The sequence below is a fragment of the Pan troglodytes genome, chromosome 1 (genome assembly GCF_028858775.2).
Source record: "Pan troglodytes isolate AG18354 chromosome 1, NHGRI_mPanTro3-v2.0_pri, whole genome shotgun sequence".
NCBI classification, from domain to species: Eukaryota; Metazoa; Chordata; class Mammalia; order Primates; family Hominidae; genus Pan; species Pan troglodytes.
Window position 1 is genome coordinate 2312549 of NC_072398.2, and position 13190 is coordinate 2325738.

Consider the following 13190-nt stretch of genomic DNA (forward strand, 5'->3'; position numbering starts at 1 on the left):
GAGACAGAGTCTTGCTCTGTCACCCAGACTGGAGTGCAGTGGTGTGAACTCCATTCACTACAACCTCTGCCTTCAAGGCTCAACCGATCTTCCCGCCTCGGCCTTCTGAGTAGCTGGGATTAGAGCGTGCACCACCATGCCCAGCTAATTTTTGTAGCTTTTGTAGAGATGGGGTTTCACCACGTTGCCCAGGTTGATCTCGAACTCCTGGGCTCAAGTGATTCTCCCTCCTCGGCCGGCCAAAGTGCTGGGATTACAGGTGTGAGCCACTGTGCCCGGCTAATATATACTTAACTCTGTTTCTTGGCTCTTAAATCTGTGGTCAAAGTCTAAATGTAATAAATCCTCCTGGATAATACAAGACTCTTCATCCTACATATGTCATTGTTATGTATTTCTTTCTTATGTATTTCAATTCCATTCTTCCTTCACCCAAAAGACATTATCACTGTTTTACACAGTGTTCATTCACATTTATCTTTTTTTAAATGTATTCATTCTTGTACCTCAGAGCTGCTATCCAAGATCAGTTTCCTTCTGGTTGAAGTGTATTATTCAGGGTTTCCTTTAGTGATAATCTGCTGGTGGCAATCTGTTTTTGTTAGGTTGAAATATCTTTATTTTTACCTCATTTATTTTTTTGAGACAGGGTCTCACTCTGTCACCCAAGCTGGAGTGCAGTGGTACAATCACAGCTCACTCCAGCCTCTACCTCACCAGGCTCAAGCAATCCTCTCACCTCAGCCTCCCAAGTAGCTGGGACCACAGGCGTGTTCCACCACATCCAGATAATTTTTGTATTTTTTTGTAGAGACAGGGTTTATCCACGGTGCCCAGGCTGGTCTTGAACTCCTAAGCTCAAGCTGTGCTCCCGTCTTGGTCTCCCAAAGTGCTGGGATTACAAATGTGAGCCTCCGCAGCCAGCCGGCTCATTCTTAAAAAGACATTTTTGCTGGGTATGGAATTTTAGATGGGTAGTAGTTTCTTTCCACACAGAAAGAATTCTATTGTCAACTGGTTGTCTAACTGCTTTTTCTTGAAGATAATCTGTCTTTTTTCCCCAGCTGCTTTTAAGCTTTTCTCTTTGTTTTTGGTGTTCTCCAGTTTCACTATGTTGTTGCATCCGAGTGTAAACCTATTTCTTTTCCTCCTCTTTGGAAGCCCTTGGCCTTCAAGACTTTATGGAGTAGTGATTTTTTTTTTTTTTTTTTTTTTTTGGTGACGGAGTCCCTGCCCAGGCTGGAGTGCAATGGCACAATCTTGGCTCACTGCAACCTCCGCCTCCTGGATTCAAAGGATTCTCCTGCCTCAGCCTCCCGAGTAGCTGGGACTACAGGTACGCACCACCATGCCCGGCTAATTTTTTTGTATTTTTAGTAGAGACGGGGTTTCATCATGTTGGCCAGGCTGGTCTTGAACTCCTGACCACAAGTGATCTGCCCACCTCAGCCTCCCGAAGTGCTAGGATTACAGGCTGAGCCACCGTGCCCGTCCTGTTTGTGGTTATAATTTCTCACGGGTGGGATTTCCCTGCACTCTTCCCCGCTGTCTTCAGTGCCAACACTGCTTTCTTTGTGGCCCCTGGAGCAGGGCAGGGGCTTCTCACTCACCCCTATCCTGAGGCTGTGGTCAGACGAGGTCCTAACTTTATGGGATCTTAAGGCAGCATGAGAGAGAGAGGCAAGAAAAGACCCTAAAACTACCCCCCAAGCCTATCTGCACACTGCCAGGCCTGGCACCTCCTTCCTTGAATTGCAGCTCATTCTCTACACACAAACTATGGTAGCCTGCAGGCTCTTCGTGTTTTCCTCGCAGGTGTGGGTGTGTTTGTTCCTCAGACCTGGGCTTCCTTCTCTAGGTTATGGCTTCTCTAGGGTTGATTTCGGAGGAGTCAGGCCCGTGGTTAGCTAGCTTACTCCAGCATCGATGACAGAAGGCATCTCTACTATTGGATATGATCGTCAGGCTTATGGGGCCAAAGAGGGGATGTGGGAGCCATTTCCAACTCATCCCAAGGGAGGTAGATTTCTTCTTGAGGCATTCTTTTTCTGTCTTGAATCTTCTTTTTCTTTCAGTGTTCTGGCTGACGCAGCTATGGGGAAGAAGGTCTTGCACATTCCATACAGAGATTCTGTTCTGACCAAACTGCTCCAGTCAGCTCTGGGTGGGAACAGCAGAACCGCTTTGGTAAAATAGCTTTCTTACAACATTTCACACGGATTCTGCTATTATAGTTGTTGTTGTTGCTGTTGTGATTAAATTATTCCCAATACACCTGTCATATAACACAGGACTTTGCAGTGACCTAGCCTAGCAATTTTTTTTTTTTTTTTTTTTAGACGGAGTCTTGCTGTGTCGCCCAGGCTGGAGTGCAGTGGCGCAGTCTCGGCTCACTGCAAGCTCCGCCTCCCAGGTTCAAGCGATTTTCCTGCCACAGCCTCCCGAGTAGCTGGGGCTACAGACGCATGCACCTGGCTATTTTTTTTTCTTTTTAGTAGAGACGGGTTTTCACTGTGTTGGCCAGGCTTGAACTCCTGATCTCAGATGATCCACCTGCCTCGGCCTCTCAAAGTTCTGGGATTACAGGCATGAGCCACTGCACCTGGCCTTGTTTGGTTTCCCCCTCAGGACTAACAAATGATGACCTACCATTATCTTGTAACTTCTGGTACTCTAGTACAATGTTCAAACAATGTTTCTGTATTACTAATTTTTAAATTTATTCTTTTCTGTAGTTTAAGTTCTCTACAAGGAATATATGTTACTTTTATTATCAGGAAAAAAACTAGTACCATTAAAAAAAAAAAAACAACTAGCAATGTCATGTTATTCTAAGTTAGCAGTCATCCCCGGCAAGGCTGGAAATCAGTGTGACTGTGTGTTCACCCTGGAGAGCAGCTGCACCGCGTTATCTCAGCAAAGGCTCTGGAATCCCATTATCGAATGTTTGCCAAGTGGGTACAGTGTGGAATGTGTTAAAATCAGGACTCTGCTCTTCTGCTTCAGCTGCAGGGAGGGACAAAATGGGGTGAACTCTGCCCCCAGCCTGGCGCTGGCCTCCACTCTGCTGTCCTGCTTAGGAGAGAAATGCTCCCTGTCGGGACCAGTTCCATGCATTTCTCTCCAAAATCCACAGTAAAACACAACCTTACTCTTTATCACTCAATCCTGACCATTTTCAATACTTCATTTTAAAGTTTTTCTGGTTGTCAGTTACCTGTGGGCCTCAACGGGACATCTCCCCAAAAACCTGGGACACAAGAAGGCCTGTAAGATGCTCTTTGAACGTTAACCTACAACATTCAATCTAGCGGGTCTCAGCAGATGTGTGCCAAGCCACCGAGACGCCCAGACCTGCAAGACTTGACAGGGGCTGCCTGAGGGCAGTGCAGTGCTTTCACAAAGGAGCGTGCTTGGGAGAGGCCGAGGGTGGGTATCCATCATCTCAGGAACCCACAAACTTTAACAAAGGAGCAGGCTGGGGAGAGGCAGAGGGTGGCATCCATTATCTCAAGAAGCAAAGAGAACAGAGGACCTGCAAGGCCGACAGCCAAGCTCTCCAGTCTCTATGGCGCCAATCCCAGTTTTAACACAAATGTCTTACAGCCTTAATTTTTAGTGGTGATAAAAATCCACCTGAAAATATTGCCATGATGATTAAATGAGATGGCGTAAGTGAACAAGCTTTAAAAGCTGTGAAGTTAGACAAATGTAAATAATTACTTCCCGGGCTCCCAGAGCTCTGGGTCCCGGGCCTCCCAGCCCACAGAGGATGTGCTGCCACATGGCAGCTGCCACAGCCACCCTCAGCCACCCTCCCCAGCCATCCTCAGTGACCTGCCCACCCAATCATCACTAAGTTTGCTTCTGAGTTGAAAACTTTTCTGAATTCTGGAACAATCAATCCAAAGTCAAGGCCAGGCACTATGGCTCATACCTGTAATCCCAACAATTTGGGAGACTGAGGTGGGCATATCCCTTGAGCCCAGGAGTTCAACGCCAGCCTGGGCAACACAGAGAGACCCTGTCTCTACAAAAAACACAAAAATTAGCCGAGTGTGGTGGTGCATGCCTGTAGTCCCAGCTACTCTGGAGGCTGAGGCAGGAGGACCACCTGAGCCCAAGAAGTCAAGGCTGTGAGCCATGATTGCTCCACCACACTCCAGCCAGGGTGACAGAGTGAGACCCTGTCTCAAAAAAATATAAGTATAAATAAAGTCAACAGCCAGACTTGAAACCATACAAGTGGCTGTCACAAAACGAGCAAGGTCTCTGTGAGACTAACATTCAACCGTCACTCAGGCCCCTGAGGGAGTCCACGGAGGACTCAGTCCCGAGGGCGGTCAGTCTCACAGCTGGCAGCACAGGTATGAGTTAGGCAGGGGTGGGTTCGAGCCCTAGTTCAGCAAGTGGCCTCAGGCATTCCTCTAAGCCACCATTTCTAAACTGTAAATTTGGAACAATATCATAAATTACAAGATGCCAAACTGCCCTGTGAATACGAGCTGCTTTAATAACAATAAACTCCTCTATAAGTAACAAAGTCTGAAAGGGCTGTTTTCACAGATCGCAGCCGTAAGTCCAGCTGACATCTGCTATGAGGAAACTCTATCAACATTAAGATATGCGGAAAGGTACGTCTGTGAATATTTATCATCCATGGTGATTCTACGTTCTAAATCTAGCAAAGTCTGTCAGTGCTCTTAGACTGCAGGGGTTGCCATTGGGAAGGGGGTCCAGGAGGAAAACAAAACGACCTGAGAGAGAGGAATGAAAGGAACTAAAACATGAGGGAAAGAATGGAGACCCGGAGCCTCAGGGCAGGGCTGTGTCACTGGGTCCTGGATGGGAGCAGAACTGGGGCCTCAGGGATGGGGGCGGCACGGATGCTGGTCCTGATGTGATTGGTTTGATCTGTCCCTGTATTTTCCTGCCGAATAGCACGGCTATTCACAGCTTTCTCCTTTTGTCACACAGGGCATGGTGCCAGGCAAGGGGATTTTTGTGCTAATGACAAATGAAGATGAGCTCTGTAAGCGACAGCTCCTCGGTCAGAGCCACTCGCTGGGCAGCCCTGCAGCCCCTGCACAGACCAGCTCTCCACACTGTGAGTTACCGCACTTCCCAGGGTCCACTCTGCACACTGCAGTCTGTGGAGGTGGCCTAATGGCCGCAGGAGTCACCAGGGAGGGAGGGGCTGTCACTGCCAGGTTCCTTCCCACCCACCTGGCTGGGAGACAGGTCCACTTGGTCAGCACTACGGGAGGCTGTCACCAAGCCGAGTTCCTGCTTCTCGGCCTCTGCAGCTCATTCCAAGTCTGCTCTCCTGAACCTTCTAAGAAAGGGAGGTGTGGGGAGAGGAGAGTCTGTGGCCATGGTAGGACCGTCCCCACATGCTGCCTACCCCTCCTTAGGTGAAGGCCGGCCTTGGGAATCCACCAGCCCAGCTCCCCACCGAGTCCGGGCAGGAGACTGGGACTGTCAGGCCTGGTTCTGGACAGCTGGAGTTGGCATGTGAGGTGAAACTTACTTGCCAGCCCTGATATGTCATTCACCAAGTCTATGGGCTTAGAGGTCAGACAGAGTCTGGCCCTAGCAGCTGTGACCACGGGCAAGAAATAGAACCTCTCCCCTATCACCTGTTACACTGAGCCAGCATTCCTCACTCACAGCGCTGCGGAGAGGACCGCAGGAGGTCATGTGTGAACTGTGCCTAGCAGAGTTCTGCCTGGTGTGTGAATGAGGCTTGGGAACTGTGGTTACGACTGTGCCACCCAGGAGCTGCCTCCCGTTCTGGTCTTTTCTCTGGCCCTCTTCTCAGCACAGCCACACTTGCATGTTGGTGACAAATGTCTTCCTTCTCATTCCTCACTGCACAGCCTCGGTATTGTGGCACACCATGAGGCATTTTCTTCCAGCATCTGACACAAGCTCAGGTTTTATGTTTATTTTCTGAGATAGGGTGTCACCCTGTCACCCAGCTTGGGGTACAGTGGCACAATCATGGCTCATGGCATCCTCAACCTCCCAGACTCAAGTGATCCTCCCTCCTCGGCCTCCCAAAGTACCAGGATTACAGGTGTGAGCCACCATGCCCTGCCCAAGCTCAGAGCTTTAGATCGAATTTTGCCTTAAGCAGTATCCAGAACGTTTGTTTTCTCCCTGCTTATCAGATGCAAATCTGTTGCTCCCAGTTTTTACACAAGAGACCATGTGATACAGAGGAAAGAGAAAATGGTGCCCATGGCCCGTGGGACTTGTAAACTCTGATTCCATCTCCCCTGTGTAAAACGAAAGGGGTACAGTTACCAGATTTAGCAAATAAAAATACAAGGTGCTTGGTTACATTGAAATTTCAGAGAACAAGGCATGTTTTACTGTATATCCCATGCAATATTTGGGGGCATCTGTTTTCTCTGACGACATCGGAAGGAGTGACCTAGAACACCTCTGAGGCTCCTCCTAGCCCGGCGCAGGCGCAGAGCTGAGCCTCCGGACAGCCTCCAGGCCAGGAGTTAATTTCAGCAGCCACAGGGATTGGGCAGGTTCTTAGGTTAACCAAGTCAGCCCAATTGGCTGACTGTGTTCAGGTCCCAGGACACGTCAGGGGCTGAGGTCCGGCCTGGCTGAGCTGCACGTGTTTATTTGAACTGTGCAGGCGATTCAAGTCACTTTGGTCTTAATGGTTGAATGGAACCAGACCTGGTGCGGAATCTCAAGTCATCTGGGGGGGAGGGGGGTGGGGGGAGACCTGAGTGTGCCCTGGGGGTGCTGCTGCTCCAGCAAGGGGCTCCAAGCCTAAGAGTGTGTCCATCTTTGCACATGAAAGGGCTTAAAAGATCCGGAACAAAGCAGTGGTCAACACCTGGACACTGATGAGAAAGTCAAGGGCGGAGAACAGCAAGCTGCTGCCCTGATGCAGAAACTCCATAATGTCAGGTAAACCGAGTCAGGGGCCGATGCCCTGAGCAACGGGGGGGTCTGACCTGGCCGAAGCCTGGGGCCGGGGGTGGAGAGAGCACCTGGATTTGAATCTGAGGGGTGGCTGGGGCACAGTGGGGAGCACTGGGGCTTTGTCCAGGATATTGTGGTTCCATCCTTTTAAAAAAAAACTTTGAGATAAACATAGACTCACTTGCAGTTGTGAGGAACAATAGCCCTGCATTTTAAGATGGTCATCTTACTCTCATTTTTTTTTTCTTTTTTTGAGACAGAGTCTCGCTCTGTCGCCCAGGCTGGAGTGTAGTGGCACAGTCTTGGCTCACTGCAACCTCCACCTCCCAGGTTCACGCCATTCTCCTGCCTCAGCCTCCCGAGTAGCTGGGATTACAGGCGCCCGCCACCACGCCTGGCTAATTTTTTGTATTTTTAGTAGAGACAGGGTTTCACCGTGTTAGCCAGGATGGTCTCGATCTTCTGACCTCGTGATCCACCCGCCTCGGCCTCCCAAAGTGCTGGGATTACAGGCCTGAGCCACCGCGCCCGGCCCTTACTCTCATTTTTATTGACATTTTATTTATTTAGTATTTGAGACAGGGTCCGCTCTGTCACCCGGGCTCGAGTGCAGAGGTGTGATCACCACTTACGACAGCCTCAAATCTCCTGGGCTCAAGTAATCCTCCTGCCTCGGCTTCGCGAAGTGCTGGGGTTACAGGCGTGAGCCACCGCGACCAGCCTTTTTATTTTGAGAACATTGTTTCTCCCAGCATGTTTTTCCTTACCGGATTTGGACAGTGGCCACCTGGTATCTGCCCGCTGAGGGCTTCCTGCGGAGAGATGACGCTGGAAGCCCATGGAGGATTGGCCACCTCCTCCAAGACAGAGCTCCACCCTGGCTATGCATCCCAGCCACCTGGTGACAGGGCTCCGCCCAAACTCACAAACCAGAATCCCGGGCAGCCATCAGCGCTAAAGGGCCCCAGGTGATTCCAACGTGCGCAATTATCGAGAACCCCTGTGATAGGTACAGACCTTCGACTGCAGTTTGGCAGCATAAAGATATATATCGTTTTATGCTCATTAATGATTTAAAATGAGATGGAAAAAAAGGTAAAACAAAACTACTGAGGTGAAATTGGCATGAACATCCAGTATCAAAGCAGCAATATCGAACGGGCTCCCTCCCTCCTGGGGACCCTCGGGTAGTGGCAGAACCTCCTGCGCCCCGTGCCCTACCCATCATGCCAGGCTACCCAAAGGCTCAGACAGAGGGTGGGCCAGCCCCGAGCCCCACCTGGCCCATTCCCAGGCACACGACCCGACTCGCTGAGGCTTCAGCCTCAACAAAGCGCTCCCTAAATCAGAATCGGTGCACACGTGTGTGTGGCTGGCCTGGGCCTGGCTCTGCCTGTCACAAATCTCCGTACCATCAAAAACTGGACATGCCAGATGTGGACCTATGCGTAGCACGTAACCCCCACTGCTCTCAAGCACAGACACGGACTGTGTGGAAAACAGTGTAAGCCTATGGTTCTTCCCGAATCCCCCGACCCCATGGCAATTCCCTGTAGCAAGGAATCACATGAAACGCCCTCACAAGCCTGAGCAAGTACAAAAATAAGAGACAGAACACTGAACTCATGCCTCCCCCTTAAAGGACCTTCTTGCACTAACGTCTTACGAATTAGGAGGGGAATTAAAAGTCCTCTTTGTAGGACTTACCGAAAGATCTCGTCTTCACGCATAAGTATGCTGCATTCCTGCTGCTGCTGGGATCCTGGGCTTTGAGAACAGGGCCGGAGACACACTAGCTATCCCGTGCCTCCCCCTGGCACCACAGACCCGCTGCTTAAAATGCCTCCCTCCTTCCAGAGCCGTCGGCCTGTCTCCAGGCAGAGCAGCAGCTGGGGACTCCTGATCAGGTGACCTGGGCACACCTGCTGGAGAAGGCCCAGGTGAGCTTCACTTCCGCCACCTGCGGAGGCTGAGCCCAGGGCAGGGGGCCAGGCACAGGCTGCAGTCCGGCTGGCCAGGCCCGACTGTGGCGAGGCTTTTTTGGTGAATGTGTAACGTGTGACTGGTAATGATGCTACTGGCAGAGCTAGGGAGAGAACATCAGGGCATGCCAGCAAGGGAAACGGGGAGGACTCGGGGCCTGGCAGGGCGTGAGGCCGGGTGTCTATCCTGGCATTCGCTGATGATATCACACCCTAAATGGGCTGTGATGTGAATTTCGGCCTCCCCTGGCCACCCCGGCTTCCACCCCACCCCACTCCCCGTGGCCACGAGGCCCTGGGAAAATCCCAAAGTCGAGGATCAGACCTGGAGTACGAGGGGACTGGAGCTGGGGATTCCGGAACCTCATACTGCCTAACTACGGCCTCAGGGCCTGGGGGGTGGAGCAGGGTGGGGTCTGTGGCATCAGGAAACCAGACAGTTAGGGCTGTACTGAGTCACGTTCTGTGTAAGTGGTGGCTGGGACTCTCAGCTTCAAGGGTCAAGTAGGGTCACATGGAGGAATACGTGATTTTGGGTTCTGCATATACAGTAAAAATTGGAAGGGTTTTTGCCTTCTTTACTCTTTGTCAGAGAGGATTTCAAGCTGTAAAAGTCTTCCTCGTGGCTGCATAATCATCCCCGTTCTGTTTACTGTCAAATCCCTACGCCACAACAGTCCTTGTGTGGACGAATGACATGTTCAGGTTGCCAGGCGAGGGTTCGTGCCATACCCCACTTTTTGCCATCAACATCTGATTCTCAGCCAGCCAGCAGCACTTCGGGAGAATGAGAGGCTGCATGGAGACATGGGGAGGGGCTGCCCAGGCAGGGGACCAGAGCGGGGCATGCAGACAGCTGGGGAGGGCAGCCGGGAGACAGCTCCTTGGAACTGTCCAGTCCAGATGTACTCAGACTCCTGACGGCTGGCCTGCCTGAGACTCCACCCCACCATCAGCAATGCCCCAGCCCCTCTCAGCTTTCCTCCCTCCCCAGGAGGGTTGACAAGGTGCACAGAGACGGGAAAGAAGTGTTGCTCTCCCCAGTGGGCTGGTGCGGACTGGTGACACCCACCCTCTCCACTTCTCCTGCAGGAGCGGCAGATGATGACCTTCCCTCACCTTCTTAACGTCAACGAGGACCCTCAGCTCACCAGGGTGCTCAAGTACTTCATTCAAGCTGGTACTCAGCCGGCCCCCTGCCCCCGCCCTGCCTTCTCCCCACCCCACCCTCCTCCTGCCTTCCCCTGCCCCAACCCTGCCCTCCCCCTGCCCCTGCTCTCCCCTCCCTGCCCTTCCCCTGCCCCTGCTCTCCCCTCCCTGCCCTTCCCCTGCCCCTTCCCTTTCCGTGTCCTTCCCCTCCCCCTTCCCTTTCCCTGCCCCCGCCCTGCCTTCTCCCCACCCTGCCCTCCCCCTGTGCTCCCCCTGCCCCTGCACTGCCTTCTCTCCACCCCGCCCTCCCCTACCCTCCCCCCTGTCCCCGCCCTTCCCATGCTTCTTGCCCCACAGGCATGTTTCTTTTCTTTCTTGTTTTTTAAATATTTTTCATTTTGGTAAAATATACATAAAGTTCATTTGAACCATTTTAAGAGTACAGCTCAGTGGCATTAAGTACATTCATATTGTGTGACCATCACCACCATCCATCTGCAGTACATTTTCATCTTCCCAGACGGAAACTCTGTACCCATGAAACGGGAGCTGCCCCTCCCCCTCCAGCCCTGGGAGCCATTGTCCCACCTTCTGTCTCTGTGGATTTGACGATGGGGGGACCTCAGATAACCCCTCCCCCTCCAGCCCTGGGAGCCACTGTCCCACCTTCTGTCTCTGTGGATTTGACGATGGGGGGACCTCAGATAACCCCTCCCCATCCAGCCCTGGGAGCCACTGTCCCACCTTCTGTCTCTGTGTGTTTGAGGATGGGGGGACCTCAGATAACCCCTCCCCATCCAGCCCTGGGAGCCACTGTCCCACCTTCTGTCTCTGTGGATTTGACGATGGGGGGACCTCAGATGAGGACCTTTTCATCCATCTCTCACTGGCTTATGCCCTCAGCAGAATGTCCTCAAGGTGCATCCATGTAGCATGTGTGAGAATTTCCTTCCTCTTGAAGGCTGAAAACCATTCCCTCGGATGTATACAGCACGTTTTATTCATCTATTATCCTGGCATCGTTCTTGTTACATTTTTGTTTAGCGGTTTCTGAGGAGGGCATCAGCCGTTGAATTGTCTTCCTGACCTAAATGAGTGCTGAACAGGTCGGAACACAGCGCCCAGAACCGCAGGAGCCCCTGGCTTCCCCTCCCCGGCTGTGCACCCCCAGGACGGCCGCGAGGGCTCCGTGCACCCCCCAGGGCGGCCGCGAGGGCTCCGTGCACCCCCCAGGGCGGCCGCGAGGGCTCCGTGCACCCCCCAGGGCGGCCGCGAGGGCTCCGTGCACCCCCCAGGGCGGCCGCGAGGGCTCCGTGCACCCCCCAGGGCGGCCGCGAGGGCTCCGTGCACCCCCCAGGGCGGCCGCGAGGGCTCCGTGCACCCCCCAGGGCGGCCGCGAGGGCTCCGTGCACCCCCCAGGGCGGCCGCGAGGGCTCCGTGCACCCCCCAGGGCGGCCGCGAGGGCTCCGTGCGAGATGGCCGTGGGATGTGGGGATGTGGGGGGTGACATGTCTGCACTCCTTGGGGTCAGTCACTACACAGAAACGGAGCTTCAAACACCGGAACCTCTGCTGTGGCCAGTATTCAGCGGGTCTCCTAAGGCCCAGACCTAACGGTGTCTTCCTCCAGAATGCTCATGAAGAAGGTGGAACTTTTTAAAAGTTAGGAACATCCCCGCTCTTCCCCCCACACACAAGGCAGAAAGAAAAGTATGTCTAAGTACCATTATGACTGAAAATCCCAATTGGAAAAATCCCTTCAGTACCATCCCACTGTAGAGAAAACGTCACTTCCAACGCATCAGACATGTTAACTTCTTACGCTCAAATTCTGAAAGTGTCTGATTTATTTTCAAAATAAATTATATCTTGATTCTTTTCAGGTTCATGTGACGCTGGTCGGGCTGCCTCAAATGCTATCACGATTCAAGGTTTGGGGTGAGTTTCCATGATCAGTGTCCTCGTCTAGCATTAGAGAATTGTGCCTCCTCCATCTAGAGGTCTGCAGAGCCACACAGTCTGCAGGACAAGCAGGGACACTGCCCAGGTCTCCCCGGGCCACCTACTCCAGGGCTGGTCTGAGAAAGCTGAGGGCAGGGCTTTCGTCCTCTGGCTGAAATCTAGGGTGCAGTGCTGGTTTGCTTCCTGGGCTCCAACCCTGGGAGAAAAGGGAAAGCTGGTTTCTAGATTCTGTGTAATAATTCTTCACAAACAGATGTAAGTAGAGCAGGCCAGGAAACGAAGGGGGCTGAACGAACAAGCCCACCGGGGGTGGCCCAAACATAAGCGCATCCCTGGATCTCTCCTAGTGCTTGGAGCCCTGACCCACCAGACTACAGAAAGCCCAGACTGTGGAGTGACCCCTGGGGCTCCCTCAGGAGGCCCCTGCAGGAGCCCTGGGAAACCCCATGCCGGGCCTCACCCAGTCAAGAGCTGTCCCCAGCTCTGTGGCTGCCCTGCCTGGGAGGCTGCTGCTGGAGTGTCTCCAGCTGGGAAGCACCATCACCTGCGTCCTTCAGACAGATCACCCCCGTCCCCGTACGAAAGCCCACGGGCCGTCGTGGCTGGAGGGGTGCTGACCCAGGGGCTGGCTGGCCCCGCCTCGTCCTGCACTGCCAGCCTCCTTCTTGGGACATCTTCCTGGGGATCCCCCTCAAGTCCCTTTCCAGAACACGTCCTTAGTCCAACACACAGGTGCGTAAATGTCTGAACTCCAGTGATGAGGCCGCAACCTTTCCCACAGGATCCCTGGGCCCCATGCAAAAAAGGGTTTGGATGCACACGGGTCTCCACATCCAGAACATTCCATGATGGCCAAGGAGTGCAGGAACATGGAACATGCTAAGGCAGGGAGCCAGTCATTCAGGACACACAGATGACATCCGGTGCAGGGGAGCAGGGCGGGGAGGGGGGACACCAACCTGACACCCCTGATGTCCAGCCCCAAATCCTATAAGGTCTGAATTTATACGGCGAGGGCGCAGAAACAGATCAAAACGTACCCGGAGTAGGTGAGGCTCGTTAAGAGTCGCCTCCTGAGTGTCTCTTCTGAAGCTTGCTTGCTGCCATTTTCCCACCACCCCATCCCGCTGGCCTGGGAGCGGGA

The 13190-nt window shown here is 52.9% G+C and overlaps 1 protein-coding gene across 1 annotated transcript; it reads left to right on the top strand.

Moving 5' to 3' along the window:
• The first annotated feature begins 1418 nt into the window (after nt 1-1418).
• Nucleotides 1419-12766, top strand: LOC104004824 (uncharacterized). The gene is made up of 8 exons (XM_063809338.1): nt 1419-2187; nt 4567-4634; nt 4978-5107; nt 6830-6939; nt 8812-8894; nt 10029-10116; nt 11968-12022; nt 12394-12766. The coding sequence occupies exons 4-8, from the start codon at nt 6933-6935 to the stop codon at nt 12764-12766; spliced, it is 606 nt and encodes a 201-aa protein (XP_063665408.1). The 5' UTR covers nt 1419-2187; nt 4567-4634; nt 4978-5107; nt 6830-6932.
• The last annotated feature ends 424 nt before the right edge of the window (nt 12767-13190 follow it).

Bases quoted from the DNA above. Each gene is read 5' to 3' on its own strand.
- LOC104004824 (XM_063809338.1), top strand. The intron at 8,895-10,028 runs GTGAGCTTCACT...CTTCTCCTGCAG, and splicing joins ACCTGCTGGAGAAGGCCCAG to GAGCGGCAGATGATGACCTT. The intron at 10,117-11,967 runs GTACTCAGCCGG...GATTCTTTTCAG, and splicing joins CAAGTACTTCATTCAAGCTG to GTTCATGTGACGCTGGTCGG.